The sequence below is a fragment of the Lolium rigidum genome, chromosome 1 (genome assembly GCF_022539505.1).
Source record: "Lolium rigidum isolate FL_2022 chromosome 1, APGP_CSIRO_Lrig_0.1, whole genome shotgun sequence".
Classification (NCBI taxonomy): domain Eukaryota; kingdom Viridiplantae; phylum Streptophyta; class Magnoliopsida; order Poales; family Poaceae; genus Lolium; species Lolium rigidum.
Window position 1 is genome coordinate 199421643 of NC_061508.1, and position 19947 is coordinate 199441589.

The 19947-nt window shown below is 47.4% G+C and overlaps 4 protein-coding genes and 3 non-coding genes across 10 annotated transcripts; 1 reads left to right on the top strand and 6 right to left on the bottom strand.

Moving 5' to 3' along the window:
* Positions 1 to 1175: 1175 nt before the first annotated feature.
* On the top strand, positions 1176 to 5371 carry LOC124687719 (probable polyamine transporter At1g31830). Of its 4 annotated transcripts, none has more exons than XM_047221488.1 (3): positions 1176 to 1455; positions 3319 to 3492; positions 3685 to 5371. In XM_047221488.1, exon 3 carries the CDS (start codon positions 3733 to 3735, stop codon positions 5164 to 5166), a length of 1434 nt encoding a protein of 477 aa, XP_047077444.1. In that variant the 5' UTR covers positions 1176 to 1455; positions 3319 to 3492; positions 3685 to 3732; the 3' UTR covers positions 5167 to 5371. The 4 variants fall into 4 exon arrangements, with proteins under 4 accessions (XP_047077444.1, XP_047077430.1, XP_047077449.1 ...); XM_047221474.1 differs by having other exon boundaries at positions 3319 to 3451; XM_047221493.1 differs by having other exon boundaries at positions 3319 to 3389.
* Positions 5372 to 6842: 1471 nt separating this feature from the next.
* LOC124687749 (40S ribosomal protein S3-3) lies at positions 6843 to 9123 on the bottom strand. The gene is made up of 5 exons (XM_047221502.1): positions 8990 to 9123; positions 8585 to 8904; positions 7523 to 7577; positions 7307 to 7438; positions 6843 to 7209 (listed from the first exon to the last, which is right to left on the bottom strand). The coding sequence occupies exons 1-5, from the start codon at positions 9017 to 9019 to the stop codon at positions 7063 to 7065; spliced, it is 684 nt and encodes a 227-aa protein (XP_047077458.1). The 5' UTR covers positions 9020 to 9123; the 3' UTR covers positions 6843 to 7062.
* Positions 7705 to 7874, bottom strand: LOC124685571. The gene has a single exon (XR_006997556.1). It is a non-coding gene; the product is annotated as a small nucleolar RNA snoR143 (small nucleolar RNA).
* LOC124685567 lies at positions 7925 to 8094 on the bottom strand. The gene has a single exon (XR_006997551.1). It is a non-coding gene; the product is annotated as a small nucleolar RNA snoR143 (small nucleolar RNA).
* LOC124685572 lies at positions 8197 to 8366 on the bottom strand. Its single transcript, XR_006997557.1, has one exon. It is a non-coding gene; the product is annotated as a small nucleolar RNA snoR143 (small nucleolar RNA).
* Positions 9124 to 16100: 6977 nt separating the features above from the next.
* LOC124682954 lies at positions 16101 to 16590 on the bottom strand. Its single transcript, XM_047217552.1, has 2 exons — positions 16437 to 16590; positions 16101 to 16306 (listed from the first exon to the last, which is right to left on the bottom strand). The coding sequence occupies exons 1-2, from the start codon at positions 16588 to 16590 to the stop codon at positions 16101 to 16103; spliced, it is 360 nt and encodes a 119-aa protein (XP_047073508.1).
* A 2616-nt stretch (positions 16591 to 19206) lies between these two features.
* LOC124682955 lies at positions 19207 to 19688 on the bottom strand. Its single transcript, XM_047217553.1, has 2 exons — positions 19535 to 19688; positions 19207 to 19412 (listed from the first exon to the last, which is right to left on the bottom strand). Exons 1-2 carry the CDS (start codon positions 19686 to 19688, stop codon positions 19207 to 19209), a joined length of 360 nt encoding a protein of 119 aa, XP_047073509.1.
* Between the last annotated feature and the right edge of the window lie 259 nt (positions 19689 to 19947).

Below are 19947 nucleotides of genomic sequence, written 5' to 3' on the forward strand. Positions count from 1 at the left end.
GTTGGATCCCTAAATTTTTTTTGCGGATTTGAGGATTTAGGAGTTCTAGTATACGCGTTTTTTCTCTCGCAAAATGTAAAAAACAGTTATTTTTTAGAATTTGAGGATTTAGGGGTACTAAGAGCATCTCCAGTCGCGTCCCCCAAACCGTCCCCCAAACCGCGCCGGATCGAGCGTTTGGGGGACGTGTTTCGTTCGTGCCGCGTTTGGGGGACGTCGCTCCCCAGCCGCGTCCCCCAAACGCCGCCCCCAAACATTTAAAATATTTTTTCTGGCATTTTTATTTCAATTTCCACAAACTAATACATAATTTGGAACGTGGTTTACACGAAAACACAGTTTGGAACATGGTTTTCCACAAACGAAGGAGTCCGGCAGCCTCTGGATGCCGCGCGGGTCGCCCTTGAGGACGTGGACGAACTCGAACAGGACGTCCGGCTCCACGTCCATCTCCGACGATGATGAAGGCGGCGGCGTGGAAGGCGACGGCGAGCGTTCGGCTATGCCGCGGCCACGACCACGACCACGACCACGGCCGCGGCCGCGAGGTCCGCCTCTACCAGACATAGCGTCGAGTCTTGTTGAGAGATGGTGGCGGCTAGGGTTTGGGAGAGAGGCGCTAGGGTTTGTGTGTGAGAGGGACGATGAGAGGCGCCCCTTTTATAGGCCGGAGGAAGGCGGAGGAGCGGTGGCGCTCATTAACGCCGGCACGCGAGCTAGGCGCGACGGGACGCGTCGCTGCGCCCTCTGCGGAGCTCGCACCGTCGCTGCGCGCCAATAACTTCCGTCGCGAGGTAGGCGACGGTTAGGTTTAAATTAATTGTGCGGCCGACGGGTCGGCCCCGCCACTCCCCGCCTCGCTTTCGTTGTGTCCGGCGTCCCCGGTGCGTCCCCCGTGGGACGGGGACGGGCTGGGGCGCCGGACACCGAATGGGGGCGCGCCGGACAAAAAAGGGATTTGGGGGACGCGACTGGAACGCTTTTTTTGTCCGGCGCGCCCCAAATCCCTTTGGGGGACGGTTTGGGGGACGCGACTGGAGATGCTCTAAGCTCCTAGTGATCCTCTAAAAAGATTTTTCGGTTAGCATATTCTCACAACCCATGAATCCAGTTTTGCTGTGCTGTTGTGCACCACCGCCGAGGTAGCGCTCAGGTCACGGCTGTGCTGGGCGAGAGCCACAGCGGCAGCGTCTTGTACGGGAGCGCGCACAAGCGTCACAGCGCCGTCTACGACTGCACGTAAACCGCCCAGGACTCTGAAACTTCGCCGCCCCTCCTCAATGCTCCTCCTCTAGCCGGTTCTTCCTCTCTGATCTCCCCACAAAGGCCGAATCCGTCCCTCCCCATCCCCCACGCGCTCCCTGCCTCGAGGGGACGGCGGCGGGGCACAATCGGAGCGAACCAGTCCCTACCGGTGGTACCTGACGGGCGTGGATCGATTTCTGCCTTTCGTCGGTAAGCAGCCCTATCTCGATTGGATGATTTTGCCTGGGGACGTTTTTTATTTGATGTGGCAGCGGGGTTAGCAGTCAAGATCCAGATAATCCAACCTTCCATCCTCCCCGTCCGGCCAGTCTGCCGATTTGCGGGCACCCTGCGGCTCTGATCCATCCTCCGATTAGTTTCTTCCTCGCTCGGTGCTCAAGATCGATCCTACAGTGCGATGCACGAGCTTTGAGCCCAATCTCTGTCGACTTCAGAGACTCTGCATCCTGTGCAAAGTGGAAAGTTTCGATCCAAAGGGCCCCAGCTAATGCTTCAGCTTCAAGTAGCTTGCTCCGCTTCACTTCCTTCCGAGTTGGAAAGCTGTTGCAGGTTGTAGGCGTTGACTGTTTATCTCGGGTGCGCCATAGCATGGGATTGCGGTACATAAAAGCTTCGCAAGGCTTGTTTTATGACGATTTGACGTGTTATTTTAATCCAAGCATCCATAAAGTGCTAATTAATATGCATGCACCACCACACTAGTTTTATACCATCATTTTACATGTGTTAAATTGAGAGTTGAGACCATCCCCATAGTTTGCCCCTCAACTTCTCTCACGGTCAATATTCTGTCCTGCTACTGTGGGTCACAAAGCTTGACGTTGACATGGCACTTCGTTTTCAATCCATAATATGAAATTGATATATTGTTCAACTTCAAGGAGTCGCAACCAAATCCCTTGTTAGCTGCGCTGATTTGCCGAGGCTCTGATTTTGTCAGGGGACTCAAAACCTTGCCATGTTTGTGCATTATCATAGATAATTTATTATTCATGTTCTTTGTTATGTATTTGTTGCTGAGCTCAAAACCTCTTACCTTGTAGAGTTCCTTTTGGACTTTGGGGGTCATTTTGTTTTCTTCTCTGTAATTTGTTTGTTTAGCTCCCTGTTAGGTGGGGTTTGTTTGAGTCCTTCACCTGAACTTATGTAGTAGTCATTAAAAAAACTCCATTATGATAAACAAAATCTGTCAGTTCTGACTATGCATGTTGGTTAGCCCAGTTGGATATTCGAAATTGAACTAGGCACAGTCCTTTTCACAGTTCAGTTAAAGAAATGATAAAACCACATTTGGTTGTCAGATAGCAAAATTCTATAAAATCTCACTGTGATCATTCTCACTGTTGTTACAACCTAGTAAACATACCGATCCTCCGTGACCAAAATAGTAATTTGATCTATTTGTGGTTGGAATACTGACAATGTCACAATTCCAAGCTGTTTATTTGATATCTTTCGGAGCCTGCTAATTTTTGTACGAAATGTTGGCTTTGCATCACTCAAAGATTCCGAGAGCGAAATGCCACCAAACTTACGTGGTTCACCTTAATGCCATGGAAATACCACTTTGTTATTCTTTTTAGCACCACCTCGTGGTTGTTTTACTTCTGATGCTTGCGGTGTTTTATCAGGCAACATCATGTTCAATGAGTTTATCCTCTTCGCGTGCAATTAAACCATGCCTGGTTCATTGTTGTGGGGCGACCTTGACCAGCTCCAGTTCTAATGGAGCAATTTTTGAACGTTACTTATGTGACAATCCAAGTATAGTGGTATTTTGCAAAACTGCACTGTTTTTTACGCAAACTGGGCATCTTTGAGTAAGCACAAAGCGGTTCTTTCTTAAATTGTGCATCTTTTTAAAGGAAACTTGGCATCTTTGAGTGAGCTCAAAGCCTTTCTTTCTCTATTAGTAGTACATGTAGACAAGTTATCGAATTGATACGAAAATTTAGGTTTATACTACACATTACTTGTGTACATGTGTTGCATCTGCTAACAATAAACAACCTAAGGTTTACCTTTTATTGATAATTGGCTTTCCAACTGCAGAAATTGAGGATCACAGCATAAGACAAGCAAATTGAGCCTGTCCTTCCTATGTGAGATTGTTTTGATTTCAAGTATGGCTTTCGTGCAATGCAAAAACTGACTGGGAAAAAGCCTAACTTGTGTTGACGGAATGGTAAAAATGCTAGTGTTATGTAAAACCATTCAAGTTCAGTGGTATTTTTCTTAACTGTGCATCTTTAATAGGTGCAAAGCCATATTTTCCTTTCTAGTATTAATTTCAACAATCTACCAAGTCTTAAGACATCCAAATCGTGGTAATTTTGTACATATTTTGCATGGTATAACAATTAACAAGGGACAACCTAAGGCTTGCGTTTTAATCAATAATTGGCTTTCTAACTGCAGAAATTGAGGAGCACAGCAGTAACACGAGCAAATTCAGCCTCTGTTCCTATGGAGGATCGTGTCGATTTCAAGTATGATGGTGTCAGTGACGGAGAACAGCGTAAGGGAGGGCATGGCATCCCAAAGGTTTCCATGGTCCCCCTCGTCTTCCTCATATTCTATGAAGTCTCAGGGGGTCCCTTTGGGATTGAAGATAGTGTCAAGGCTGCTGGACCGCTCCTAGCAATTTTGGGTTTTCTTCTGTTTGCGTTCATATGGAGTGTTCCAGAAGCCCTAATCACTGCTGAGATGGGCACTATGTTCCCTGAGAATGGTGGCTATGTTGTCTGGGTCTCTTCAGCTCTTGGACCCTTTTGGGCTTTTCAGCAAGGCTGGGCGAAGTGGCTTAGTGGGGTCATAGATAATGCTCTCTATCCGGTCCTTTTTCTTGACTATGTCAAGTCCAGTGTTCCAGCTCTCGGTGGCGGGCTTCCAAGGACTTTTGCGGTGCTTATCCTCACAGTTGCCCTTACCTACATGAACTACAGAGGATTAACAATAGTTGGCTGGGTGGCAGTCTTTCTTGGGGTGTTCTCTCTGCTCCCTTTCTTTGTAATGGGATTGATAGCTATTCCACAGATTGAACCTTCAAGATGGTTTGAAATGGACCTGGACAATGTGAATTGGGGATTGTATCTGAACACTCTGTTCTGGAACCTCAACTATTGGGATTCAATCAGTACATTGGCTGGAGAGGTTGAGAATCCAAAGAGAACCCTCCCGAGGGCACTTTCTTATGCTCTAGTTTTAGTAGTTGTGGGATACCTCTACCCTCTGATCACTTGTACAGCAGCCCTTCCAGTGGTTCGAGAGTCCTGGACGGACGGATATTTTTCAGATGTTGCAAAAATTCTTGGTGGTTTCTGGTTGCATTCGTGGATTCAAGCTGCTGCTGCCTTGTCAAACATGGGCAACTTTGTTACTGAAATGAGCAGTGATTCTTACCAGCTTCTGGGGATGGCTGAGCGTGGCATGCTCCCTGAGTTCTTTGCCAAGAGATCACGCCACGGGACCCCGCTGATCGGCATCCTGTTCTCTGCATTAGGTGTGGTCCTGCTGTCCTGGATGAGCTTCCAGGAGATTATTGCCGCAGAAAACTACCTATACTGCTTCGGGATGATATTGGAGTTCATTGCCTTCATCAAGCTGAGGATAACCCACCCAAGCACCTCCCGACCTTTCCGTATCCCGCTGGGCACGGTGGGCACTGTCGTGATGATCATCCCCCCGACCATTCTGATCGTCGTTGTGATGGCCCTGGCGTCCTTCAAGGTGATGGCCGTGAGCATCCTGGCGGTGCTCGTGGGGTTTGCGCTGCAGCCGGGCCTCGTGTATGTGGAGAAGAAGCGGTGGCTGAGGTTCTCCGTCAGGGAGGACCTACCCACTCTGCCGGACTCCTCGCCTGTTGCCACCGAAGAGGAGACCACCTCCCTTGTGGTCTGAGGTATGCAAAGTGTAATCTACAACAGGAACATGCTGATGGAAGGCACTGGATTTTGAAGTTGCTTCTGTTTTCTCCAATCACCATGACTTTTCTGAAATCCAGTGATTTTGAGCCTGCCTCGTATAATGTCACCATATATGCTGTTGTATACCGCCATGTTGTCATCAGAAAGAAATAGAGCATGGTTGACCGAAATTACAAATACTAAGGCTCTGATAGTCTAATCTCACGTCTGATTTTAGTTTAGGGGAATCTCACCTCTGATACGAAGATAACGTTAGATGCCGGATTAACTGAGAATGATGTGGGTTTGGGTTGCTTAGTGGAAAAGAGGTGGTTGGTAGCCAGATTAATTGCTGGGATATCGAGCAAATGACAAAGCCAATGCTAAGCCATTTGAGCTGTGTGAGTGTGCTCTCCATGTTCCAGTTTGACCTTTCTTTTTCATTTTTATTATGACATTATTTTCCAGCTTGACTGGAAAACACACAGCATGCAACCTACCAATACTCTCCTCCCACCTTACACTCTTTCAAGTTTCATCCAAGTCAAGCGATATTAACACTTATTATTGGAAAATTTTCATCCAAGACAGACAGCACATTATCGAGAGACAAAGACAATGCCAAGCATTTGAGCTGTGTGGGATTGTGCTCACCATGATCCAGTTTGAGACATTATGTACAAGCTCACTTAAACATACAACATGAAACCTAAACCTAACCATTGTACGAATCACATGTCGTGCATGTATGTTCGGAAGGTCAGTTTAGACCTATAAGTAAACCTGTAACACACAGTTTTCGTCTCGCATCTTCGATGCACTCTTCAGTCGTAGTCTTTCAAAGCAACTAGGAACAATGTCTAGTGAAAAGCTTGTCGCCTCTACCATTGGTCACTGATGCTGCCCCGACGATCATTAGTACTAATTGTCTCATTGTCTTTTCTTTCACAACTGTTTTATAAGGTATACAACGTTGTGTCACCATAAGTGAGTCGGACACCAACCTTAACATATAGAACTACATCTATCTTCTATACACTAAGCATATTTATCAAGATTTGGAAATTTTACTGATCTGCACGCTGCAGCATAATCAAAGATACTCCCCCTATTCTATTCTATAGCGCCTATAGTTTTTTGACACGGAAAGTAGCGTAAGAGTATAAGTTTTGGATACTTACATATAGAACTACATCTATCTTCTAGTACCTCCGTCCAGGTTTATAGGTTTTACGCATAACTCTAGATCATTAATTTAGTCAATTTACATCGCATATATACAATAATCATTAGAAATTTCAGATGTTATGGATGTATCAAGACACATTTCAATTCTAGATACATCCATATTGGAGTCAATTAATATGAACCGGAAGTACTTTATAATGGCATAATTTTTATAGTGTAGAACTTATATTATATTGGTCAAATTGACAATCTTGGAATAACGTATGCCCAAAACCGGGACGGAGGGAGTACGCTAAGCATATTTATCAAGCAAGCATATTTATCAAGCTTTGGAAATTTTACTGACCTGCACGCTGCAGCATAAACAAAGACTAGCAATGGAATAATAGTAATCTCAACAAAAGTCTATTAACAGTTCTCTATGAGAACCGCCAAGACTGGAAACATTGGATGACACCATTATAACTGCTAAACAAGGCCTGATAAGCAAACAAAGATTTCTGGCATACATATGGATGTAACTTGTCTCGGCAAAACTTAGTTTTAAACGAAATTAACATAGCACCATTACATAGAATATTTTGTCCATTAAAAGTGTCGCATAGCCCTTGCTTATCATAAGGATAGAAACCTATCTAGGACCGAGAACAGTGACAGCCATGTCCAAGACCCCAAAAAGATGCAACATTTCATGATTGGGTGTTTAGACCTCAACCAGGGTGGGGGGGCGAAGCTCATCCTCCTCCTTCGGGGGGTGGATGGTGACAAGGTCAGGCAGAGGGGTGGTCGGGCCAAGCTTGCCCTTGGGATCCCAGTCAAGCATGATCTTCACCTTGATACCAAGAACACCCTGCAGAAAGCAAACCAACAAGTTCAGTCCTAAGTACACTTGCACAAGGTGTAAAAGAAGAAGATAAAGTGTAATAAGCAGCACACAGCAAACGAACCTGTCTGAGAAGCACGTGTCTCACAGCAGCATCGATGTACTCATTGACTGGCTGACCAGATGAGATCATGTAGCCATCCTTGAACTTCATGCTCTTGGCCCTCTGAGCCCTGAGCTTGCCGCTCACAATGACCTAATTAACCATGAACAGATCAGTCATCAACTAAACCACCTGAGATGCACAAATGCTTGTCAAGACATGTGTAAAGGAAATTACCTCACAACCCTTGGCACCACTCTCCATAACAAAGCGGAGAACACCATAGCAAGCCCTGCCATTAAATCAACAATGTTAGAGTATGGGCAGAGAGAAAACAAAGATTCTAATAAACATGATTTGATAAAAGATCTAACAGGGGCCATAAAGGTAAAAATAAAAACTGTCTATGAATCAAACACAAATTTGAGATATAATTAGTAGACAAACGCTATAAAGACTGTTCATCTGTGGATCTATCTCAACGGTTGTCTGGCCGCCGCTGCTTCAGAAGCAGCATTTCATCTACGCACCATGTTCACAATCCCACAATCATGAGCAGAAAGCAGAACTAAACAGATAACAGATGCACTAATGCACACCAAAAGTTAAATCAAACATGCTGAATCAATTGAACACAATAAATGTGAGATAGATTTAGTAGACAAACAGCAGATTGGCCATTCATCTGTGGATCTATCTCTACGGTTGTCTGGCCGCTGCTGCTCAAAGGAGTAGCTTTTCCTTTCTGCACCAGTGTCATATCCTACTAGCACGAGCAGAAAGTAGGACAATAGAACACACAGGTGCAACACAGAAACACAACATCGAGGTATTTGTGCTACTAAGTACTATCCAAGAAGATACTAGCATAAACAAGAATTAGAAATTAGGGCCAGCTAGTAGTAGAGGAGAAATGTGAGATAGAATTAGTAGGCAAACAGCATAGGGGCCATTCATCTGTGGATCTATCTCTACGGTTGTCTGGCCGCTGCTGCTACAAGGAGCAGCATATACTTTTTGCACCAATGTAAATGTCCCACAAACACAGACTGAAAGCAGGGTATAACATACAGAGGTGCAGCACTCAACGCAACCTTACACACATCATTGAAAACGACATTAAACTGCAAGCTTCCTAGAATATAAGGATTAACTGAACAAGTATGTTTGTTTAGATCTCATAGTCATGACAAACATCAAAGCATATGATTACAGTAGTCATCAGGTATGGCAATCTACGAGCAAATCTAGCAATCGAATCCATAAAACAGAAAAGCGAGGAATGGACCGCGATTATACCTGCGGACGGCGAGACCGCCGAGGAGCTTGTAGCGGAGAGACTCTGCCTGGGCGATGGCGCAGAGGCCGCGGTTGACGACCTTCTCGGCGTAGAGCTCGACGCCGTTCTCGGGGAAGTTGAACCTCTTCTGGACGACGGAGGTGAGCTCCCTGATCCTGCGGCCCTTCTCGCCGAGCACGTTCTGGGTCCTGGTGGCCCGGATGATGATCTCCGTGCGCATCGGGGTGACGCGCACCTCCACGCCGGAGTAGCCGTCCTCGGCCAGCTCCCGGGTCAGCATCTCGTTCAGCTCGGCGTAGAACACGCCATCGCTCACAAACTACACACGAAGGAAAGGGGAAGCGTCAGATCGGTCGATGCGCCGACAAATCGTGGGGGAGGCGGTGGTATGGATGGTTCCTTACCTTCTTCTTCTTGCTGATCTGGGTCGCCATGGTTGCGGTGGTGGAGGAAGAGCTCGCTGCGGCGGCGGCGAGCTGGGGTGCTCGACAGCTAGGGTTTTGCTGCGAGAGGAGGAAACGGGGAACGGCGGCGCGAGAGGGGGATGGCAAGGGAGAGGACCAATTTTATAGCTGCTGGTGCGGAAAGGGTAGGGTTTGGGATGGCTGCGGGTCGCGGAGATGTGAGATGGGCTGCTTCAGGCCCACTTGTAAGTGCAAAGTTAATGGGTTTGGGCTAGGATGGATATTTGTGGCTCGGTGTACGAGTAGGCTTTGGCATAGTAGGCCTCACGTTCTGTCCATTGATGATGATGATTCCTCTAAAAAAACATATACGAAGATTCCAAATGTTATGCTTTAAAAAAAGGTGATTCCAAATGTCCTTTCTTGAGGGAATGAAACATATATTGATCTTACATCACCTTTACATAGTCCGATTACACAGACCTAAAATATGGACTCGAGCGGTGGCTTCCAAACATCATTCGACTTGCTCGTTTTTGCTAGCTAAGATAGCTCATCAACCGGTCTATTACAATTCCTCCCAACTTTGATAACAACCAGTTCAGGAAAAACTCTCTTAGATTTCTAATATCTTTGTACACACATGCAAATGTATAGAGGCGTTGGGCACCAGGTTGTTCATTGAAGAGACAACTGCTGCATTGTCCGACTCGGGTTCTCCATCTTCAGACCGTTTAGTTTTGCAAGATTGAGTCCAACCCATACTGCGTTCGCTTTCGCCTCCTCTGCATCTCTGTAGGTTTGGAGTTGGATACTGGCAGCAAGCACCAACATACCTAGGTGGTCACGAACAAGAATACCCGTCGTCGCCTCACCAGTCGCTTTATTGAAGCTAGCATCGACATTCATCTTCAGGTTATCAGGGCTTGGAGGAAGCCAGCCGAAACTACTAGGTGACTCTTTCATGCCATAAACCTGATACGAGCAACCAAGTTCAGAAATTGACATGGAAACAGGTGAGAGCAAACCTGAGACTCAGGGGTCTGGATCGTGTCGTTGAGGAAGTTGTCATATCCAAGCAGAAAAGCCACAGATCTAGCAATTGTTTCTTCTCCCTTTTCATGAATAATGTCATTTCGAAGGTGCCAAGAGCGCCAAAGTAGCATTAAGGTTTGACTTGTCTTTGTCGTTCTCAGGTTGGCAAGGAGGTTTTGCAACCAATCCTAGCCAGTGAAGTAAAAATTAGAGAGAAGGAGATGCATAGCTTATGCTTTATACCGTGCGTACAAAATGCACGCATGGTTGAATACATGGCATTGTGAAATAGCCTTGTTCTAACTAGGTAGTAACCGGGTGGATGCAAAGTCACTGCGTCGGAGTGGTGCAGATGATGAATGACCATTCTACCGACTACACATGGCATTGTGAAATAGCCTTGTTCTAACTAGGTAGTAACCGGGTGGATGCAAAGTCACTGCGTCGGAGTGGTGCAGATGATGAATGACCATTCTACCGACTACGGAAATCTTTGCAAAGTGCTCCCAAGTGACAATGTGTATTGTACAAACGACCATCAAGCACTGCGATTGAGAGGTGAACAAAGTGGCACATTGCCTCACCAAGTTCTATTTTCAAAATCAAAGTGATCCAATATGGGATCGTAACCCTCCTGTGACGCCCCCAAACCCGGTACCATGAGGATCCCAGCGAATCCGCCGAAATCCGCACGATATCGATTCTGAGACGCCCTCCGACACGACATGCGCGACGGATCACACACGTGATGCCGGAGGAATTAACACGGACGGTAACATTACAACAGGATTACAATAGAGCCCACAAGAAAATAGATATATTACAACGACGACTCCAACGAGTCAAGATACAAATATACAACATAAGACCCAAATCATGCATAAGATCAAATATGTCCGAGTACGTACAAGATACAAATTGGACCAAGAGTCCTGAAGATAACCAAGTGGCGTCCATAACCCTGCCCAGACCAAGCCGGAAGGGGTAACCTCGCTAGCGTCGTTCTTCATCGTACCGATTTTCATACATGCCCGGTTATGTCTCAAAGCAGCAATAAGTACGGGTTCGTACTTAACAAGACTTCAAGATGTAACGCATTCGTCAACCAGTCGTCCTTTGTATTGAGGCACGCAGGGGACTTAGAGGACGCAAGAAGACGTCATAGGCAATATGGTGGGGTTAAGCGGCAGCGCGCAAGCACTAAAAAAACATATAGAGACACGCTACAACATTCGTCTGCCAGAGAAGGGGAGAGAGCGCATAAAATAACAGTTATATACTCTGCAAACATAACACAGCCGATGTGTTCTGATACGTCTCAAACGTATCTATAATTTCTTATGTTCCATGCTAGTTTTATAACAATACTCACATGTTTTATATGCACTTCATATCATATTATGATATTTATTGGACTAACCTATTAACAAGATGCCACAGTGCCAGTTTATGTTTATTATGTCTGTTTATTGCAGAAAAGGCCCAAAAACCAAAGTGCTCGGAAAAATCCAGAAAAATCACAGAAATTCTATTTCGCCGGAAGACTCACGGAGCTAGAAGGGCAAGCCAGGGGGAGGCCCAGGGCCTCCACATCATAGGCCGGCGCGGCCAGAGGGGTGGCCGCCCCACCCTATGGGGTGGGCCCCTCGGGACTCTTCCGACTCCGCCTCTTCGCCTGTATAATCTCTCGTGACCTAAAAACCCGACACCAATTGACGAAACTCCAGAAAGACTCCAGGGACGCCGCCGCCATCGCGAAACTCCGTTTCGGGGGACAGAAGTCTCTGTTCTGGCACGCCGCCGAGACGGGGAATTGCCCCCGGAGTCATCTCCATCGACACCACCGCCATCTTCATCGCCATCGCTGTCTTCCATAATATGCAGAAATGAATAAATTAGATAAGTGAAGTTTAAGACGCTAACAAAGTGACATGAACCTTCTAGCACTGTGAGAGACGAGGCAATCCCTATTCATGAATTAAACACAGGATGAAAACCTACACAGAGCTAACCTTCCTGCTAACAAATAAGTTTGCTTTATTTTGCATAAATGAGAGACTTCCATGATTTAAAATTATCTACTATCAATAGATTATTTTAAGGGATTGATCACCATTAGAAATCACTTTGTATCAACTTTGATGCTCTATTCCTCTTTATACAACTGCAAATTTACAAGATCTTAAAGTACAACCTTTTGAAGGTCTAGTGTGGCAAATATGAAGTGGGTAACTATTCCTTTTCATGGTACCAGATACATTTATTTGACCTACTATGCAAACAATTTACGAGTGCACAATTAAAATTAAGAATATGCAAAGATGCATCACTTAGATAAAGTGAAGTTTAAGAGGGTAACAAAGTAACAAGTACCTTATAGCGCTGTCACTGCCAACGACTCAAACTTAAAGCCGAAAAGATGTTGGTCGAGGAAACTGATGGATCACCTTGATAGTTCAATTATATGTGTACTTATTTCAAAAAAATGTAGTAAACACATCTGCATTTGTTTAGTACCTACTACCATGAAAATCGGTTGAAATGTCTATTAATCTTGGTATAGTGGACTATACTACTCTTAATCATCTTTAAAACAGATCACATTTTACATACATATAAAATTAGAGCATATACTATTAAGCTACAGAAATAGTAGAACATTAATAGCCTAACGTTATATAATATCGGATGTCAGAGTTTAGAATTAAATAACTGAAGAAATAATTGGGGTGCCTTTTCCTCAATTTCATATATGCACATCAATATATGAACTTGAGATTATTCCGGACATATATATAATTCAATAATCAACGGAGTTCTATCCTAGCAAAATCATTTCCAAGAAAAATGGGTATTGAAGTCCCAAGAAATGATATAAAATGTAAACACTTTTCAATTAATATCGATGAATTAAACAGACACGCAAAGAGAGAAGAGTATGCATACCAAAAAGACACATTACTGCTACAGCCACAAAGAGAGTTAAATGCACATGAGTTCGATGCCAACTGCCACAAAGAGAGCAGAGCTAAATGCAGAGGAGTTCAATGCCAACTTAGCCACCATACCATTGTGGGCCAACCTAGCCAGCCATGTTGCCGATGCAGCCTCCACCCTTTACCTCAATGAGCTCTTTAGCCGTCATGCAATCAAATCGCCATGATCACTCTAAAACAGCTGAATAAAGACTGAGAGGTTGTGAAAAAATGAAGGTATCAAGGTGTAGTGCATCTAACAAATGGAGAGAAAACGTGCTTCATATGTCAGCAAACAATACCATGGTGGCGGCGACGGCTGCTGCTGCTTCTCTCTTGCTCCACGTTACAAGGTACAACCCCATGATCACACGTGCTAACCCACCAAGCTGCAAGATCAAGTCATCATCAAATCAACACTGTCCGAGTTTATTTTTACCTGCTACAAATTACAAACAACACTCTCACAAAATAATAACAATGTGAATACTTCATTGGTTCAAAGAGATGTATTAATGGTTGACCGACCTTCCGAGATAGCTCGAGGGTCCATGGAGGACAAAGAGATCGGTGCCAGTGAAAAACCTATCCCTCGTCTCCATGCATTATGTGAAACAGGAACCCGGTGCAAAATTGCAGGAAACAAGTCTACCGAATCTCTCATCCTAATTCCCCGAAGGAATAAAATAAAATAGCCTTTCCAAATCCCATCCCATCGACTGAGGAAGCATGGGTCTCACGTACGTAATAGAAGATGCCAACGATCTCCATGGCACTGCTGAGCGCCACATCCTGAAGCTGGTCGGCTACATCGACGGCACCAACGCCTGCCCACTGCACCCAAGCTGATCATCGACATGAGGGTTGTTGTCAAGTACACCAGGGCCAGTCTTGGGATTTCGTCTGCTGGGGGTGAAACTAAAATATGAGTCCCCTTCATATAATCACTACAGTACTTATCAATGAAGGCATATATTAAACCCAAGTGCATGCAGAATCAATATTCATATGAACAAATATATATATTCGTTCATTTATCGTAAATAAATACACAGTAGAAATTTGGCTCATGAAAGAGAAGGGCACAGATGCCATTGAATCACCAAAGGCAAAATAAAATTACCTTTGCCTAGGTTGAATCCGTAGTGTAGCATTGGACATATGTCGTTTGTAGTAGCAATGACAGCACAAACGTAACATTTGTCACAAAACCAGTAATCAAGGCATACACCTGAAAACTGAAAACACGACAAACTCAAAGCAGAAAGGAGACCTAATTTTTGCCAGTTGCCACACATCATATGGAGCTTGGCGATCACCCTAGAAGGTCCGGTTAGGTATCATCCTCATCCACTGAATAGCAGCTGTAGGAAACAACTTTCGTTCTGTACAACCAAGTACATGCCCATGAGATAAATCTGGGAAGAACAATACCTTTGTCGTCAGTGTACAAGATTGTCGCAGCCGAGGCCCGGGTTCTATTTTCAGTTGACCCCAACTTGGCTACCTGCGTGCGAGCGTTGCGCGGCCGCTGCAGGAGCAGCCATGCCATGAACGCAAGGATTCCTGCATCCATGCCATGAACCCGAGGACGTTTACCAGGACTGACACACGACCCAACACCCATCGCACCGCGCTGGCGTGCCCATGGTCGTCGCTGCCGCCGCGCCGGACATGGCCGTACGGGTGCCAGGTGGTGAGGGATGTGCCCTTGTTAGGGGAAAGGGGAGAGGTCAGGCAGAGCGGCGGCGGCACCAGGTCGGGTGAGAGACACAATGGAGGAGAGACGTGCGAGGGAGCTGAATTAGCGGCCATCCATGATTACTGGAGGCACACACCGCACAGGATACAGACGGTGTTGATTGTGCAGCGGCATTTTTTAGATGATTTGATGGTCTAGATTTTCCTAATGTTTGACACCAAACATGTTTGGTAACATCTTTTGGTTTAAAGAGCGTGGCTGATTGCTTTCCCACAATGCGACCCTGTTGTATGACAAATCCCGGGACTGATTGTGATTGATTGCTTCCGTCTGATTGTGCCTGTGATTACTCCCGTGACTATGGCAAGCGGAAGACGTTTTACTGCTCTGTTGTTTTTTTTTTTGGTAAGTATATGACGGATGGCTGGATGACAAGTGGGAGATGTTTTATAAGATTGAATGATCCGGATGCTCCCAATCTCCTTCACCAAACGCGTTGTATGACGTACGACCAACTGTAATATAATAGTAAAGATTAGCGGCCATCCATGATTACTGGAGGCACACACCGCACAGGATACAGACGGTGTTGATTGTGCAGCGGCATTTTTTAGATGATTTGATGGTCTAGATTTTCCTAATGTTTGACACCAAACATGTTTGGTAACATCTTTTGGTTTAAAGAGCGTGGCTGATTGCTTTCCCACAATGCGACCCTGTTGTATGACAAATCCCGGGACTGATTGTGATTGATTGCTTCCGTCTGATTGTGCCTGTGATTACTCCCGTGACTATGGCAAGCGGAAGACGTTTTACTGCTCTGTTGTTTTTTTTTTTTGGTAAGTATATGACGGATGGCTGGATGACAAGTGGGAGATGTTTTATAAGATTGAATGGTCCGGATGCTCCCAATCTCCTTCACCAAACGCGTTGTATGACGTACGACCAACTGTAATATAATAGTAAAGAAGATACATGAAGAAGATGCAACCGTAATGGTGTCCATATTTATTCTTGTTTTACTCCTGCAGCAAACAAACAGAGCAAGAGTTCTCGTAGCTGCAAGCTTGCAATTAGAATCGTAGTCGTAGATGCATAACGCGATGTGTGAAACCAACAAGACGCTACATCTCTGTTCCGAAACACGGGAGATGGAACGAGGACTAACTTAGATTAATTTAACATCCAATCGGATCACACGGCATCGCACGCACGCACTTAGTAGCACTGATCCAGACGTACAGATAGATAACACGAGGAACAGCACCAAGACTGAGGAGAACACATCACTAATTCACTACGGAGGAAGCAGGCAGGCAGTACCACGAGGAGTGGCAGGTAGAAGCAGCGATCGAGAGGGTTCGACGGGCGCGCTCGCCGCAGGGCGCCGCTGTCGAGCCTAGACGCGGCCCTCCCAGAGGCACGGCTGTTCGTCGGAGCAGAGCGCGTGCGGCGGCGGGGCGAGGCCGAGCGCGACGGCGCGGTGCCAGCGCTGGGCGCGGGTGAGGCCGAGGCAGGGCCCGTAGCGCATGTCCATGTCGAACTCCCGGGCCTTCCTCTCCCTGTCCTCGTCCTCCCTCCTCGCGTCCGCTCCGTCGACGTGATCTGCCGCAACAGGAACGACAAAAGAGCATCAGATCCACCGGTCGGTCGATTCGTGGAGATCTGCCGGCGCCGGCGTACGAACCGTGTTCGATTTAGATCGGGTCGGGGGGGGGGGGGGGGTGGATCTTACCAGGTGTAGGGTGGAAGAGAAGCGCCGCCGCCTGCTTCTGGTGGGGGAGCGCCGCCTTCTTGGAGACGCCGCCGGTGGGCTTAGCGGCCGCCGCCGCGCCGGAGCGGGCCTTCTGCTGCCGGAAGAAGGACTTGACGTCGCCGTCGCTCCTCATCGCTCTTTCCTGCCCGGTGGTAGGATGTCTCTGAGTCTGATGTGTTTTTTATCGGGGAGGATTGGGGGAAGGAAGGGCCGAAGGAGGAAGGTGGTGGATTGAGGATTGGGGATTGGGGTTTATAGGGTGCGGCGTTGATGGCGGCCGTTGTGGTGATTCGAATTTTGAATTTTTGGACTGGGTCGTCGCGTCGTCTCTCGAGTCTTCTGCCGCTCGTGCACCGGAGTCTGAGTGGACACGGACGGGGCGAACGGCCAAGGGACGGATCGCCGCAAATGACCGTGTGCACGTTGGATCCGCTGTGGCGCCTTGGGGCGTGGACACGATGGGGTGCGAATCCACTTTGCTCTTCGTGTGTAATTGCCGCTCTTCTAGGAGAAAATGATAAAAAAAGAAGAGTAAAGTCTGTTTTAAACCTTAAGTTTATAGAGACCGACGAAATTGAACCTTAAACTTCAGATCCTGAAATTAGCACCCCAAACTTCCATTCCCGGTCATAACTTGCCAGGTGCTCGTTTCCGCCCAGGATTGCCGAACTCTGACGAATCATAATAGAGAACCTGCCCCTCCTCCCCATCGTCTTCGCCATGTCGGAGCAGTCCATGGAGATAGCACAACCATCCATGATGGCACCGGAGGCGCATACTCGCTGGCCGTCTTTCAGTTCAATGGCAGCAGTGGCACCAAGGTCGACAACGGCCTCCGCGTTCAAGCGTCGCTCGGCCATGTCGACGCGCTCTCCAAGCTCGAGCACTATCTGCAGGACGGCTACGGCCTGTGCTGCTCGCTGCTCCACCTGTGCCGCCTCCTCATCCATGCCAACGGCCGGGAGCTCGTGGCCGCAGTCACCGCGTAGGCCTTGTTCAACCAACGCCACGGGCACCGGAAGCAAAGTCTTCATGCGGCACTCGTGCCTGCTCGGCGACTTCGGGTGCCGCGTCGTCACAGATGCAGCTGTCTGCGAAGTGCACATCACTAACCACGTCCTGCCCGAGTGGTTCGCGACGCGGGCACACGACCGCTTGGCAGTTGACACGGACAGAGATCCAGCGCCGGCAGAGGAGGACGACATCAGCGGGGATTGCGTCCGGAGCACCTACCATGGCATTCCCTCCGGAGCACCTAGCCGATTAGGCGGTAAACAGAAGCTGCAGTTCAGACAAGAGAAGCTAGATCGTAAATCATAACCCATATTTCTTGCTATTGGATTTGGAAACCAAGTAAGTCGGAAAATGTGCATCCATTTTTCACTTTGTTTTGATTGCATAACCATATAAGTTGGATAATCCGCATATATTTTTCACTCCTACTGGAGTAGATGAGCGCATGATAGAGTGCTGAATCTCTAAACATAACACAGATGGAAATCATCAAGTATTACCTCAGCTGTAGATCCTTTTGAGGTTGTGAAGTTACCTCTGTCTCTACGGCGTGCTTATTAGCAATTGCCAGAAGACTATCTGTGGCAAACTGCTCCACTTTTTTCTGATGCAAATTGGTTGCTTTCCTTCGGCGAAAACGTTGATGTCTTTGCCTAGGACCCGTCTAACCTGCCCGGGGTGCCCCGGGAGTTGATCGAGCACAAGCTGGCAGTGGATCCGACGGCTCAGCCTATCAAGCAGAAGACATGGCGCCAGGCGAGGACCGGCATGATTTAATCATTGATGAGGTTCTCAAGCTGTAGGCTGCCAAGGTTGTGCACCGTATCGATCGTGGTTCACAAGCCAAAACCTGAAGATGCGGATTTGTGTGGATTTCACGGACCTAAATCTTGCTTGCCCAAAGGACTAGAGATATTTTCATTTCACCGATAAGTATACGGTCTACCACATTGTAATGGCTGCAGGGAGACCAACATACGCCATATTATTTGGAAACAAAGGGGTTGTATATGTGGGTTTCAAGATTATTATTTTTTGGCAAGGGGTTTCAAGATGAATACAGTAAAAAAATTGCATGTGTTCAGCTCATAAAAAAAATGCATTTTTTCAACCTTGCAAGGCTTGTGATTGACCATCAAGGAACTCGCTCCATTGCAGTAGTTCGCCGAAACTAAGCTAATCCTGCATTAGGCACAGCTTTAAGATGGTTGCAGTTCATTTGTGTGCCGCTTCCTTATACAGTGCCAACACGACACTTTGGCAGGAATATGACCATGTTACCACAGTACCACTGTCATTGGCAAACAGCAAACTAATATGCTATACTGGAAGAATATGCAAACGTAATGGTGTCCAGATCTATTCTTGCTTTACTCCTGCAGCAAACAAACAGAGCAAGAGTTCTCGTAGCTGCAAGCTTGCAATTAGAATCATAGTCGTAGATGCATAACGCGATGCGTGAAACCAACAAGACACGGCATCTCTGTTCCGAAACACGGGAGATGGAACGAGGACTAACTTAGATTAATTTAACACCCAATCGGATCACACGGCATCTCACGCACGCAGTAGCACTGATCCAGACGTACAGATAGATCACACGAGGAGCAGCACGAAGACTGAAGAGACCACAATCACATCACTACGGAGGAAGCAGGCAGGCAGTACCACGAGGAGTGGCAGGTAGAAGCAGCGATCAACAGGATTCGATGGGCGCGCTCGCTGCGGGTAGAGCCTAGACGCGGCCCTCCCAGAGGCACGGCTGGTCGTCGGAGCAGAGCGCGTGCAGCGGCGGGGCGAGGCCAAGCGCGTCGGCGCGGTGCCAGCGCTGGGCGCGGGTGAGGCCGAGGCAGGGCCCGTAGCGCATGTCCATGTCGAACTCCCGGGCCTTCCTCTCCCTGTCCTCGTCCTCCCTCCTCGCGTCCGCTCCGTCGACGTGATCTGCCGCAACAGGAACGAAAAAACAGCATCAGATCGACGGATCCGTTAATCCGTGGAGATCTGACGGCGGCGGCGTACGAACCGTGTTCGATTTAGATCGGGTCGGGGGGATTGGATCTTACCAGGTGTGGGGTGGAGGAGAAGCGCCGCCGCCTGCTTCTGGTGGGGGAGCGCCGCCTTCTTGGAGACGCCGCCGGTGGGCTTGGCGGCCGCCGCCGCGCCGGAGCGGGCCTTCTGCTGCCGGAAGAAGGACTTGACGTCGCCGTCGCTCCTCATCGCTCTTTCCTGCCCGGTGGTAGGATGTCTCTGAGTCTGATGTGTTTTTTATCGGGGAGGATTGTGGGAAGGAAGGGGGGAGATTGTGGATTGAGGATTGGGGATTGGGGTTTATAGGCTGCGGCGTTGATGGCGGCCGTTGTGGTGATTCGAATTTTGAATTTTTGGACTGGGTCGTCGCGTCGTCTCTCGAGTCTTCTGCCGCTCGTGTACCGGAGTTTGAGGGCATCTATAGCGGCGCGATGTTTCGTCCGTCGTG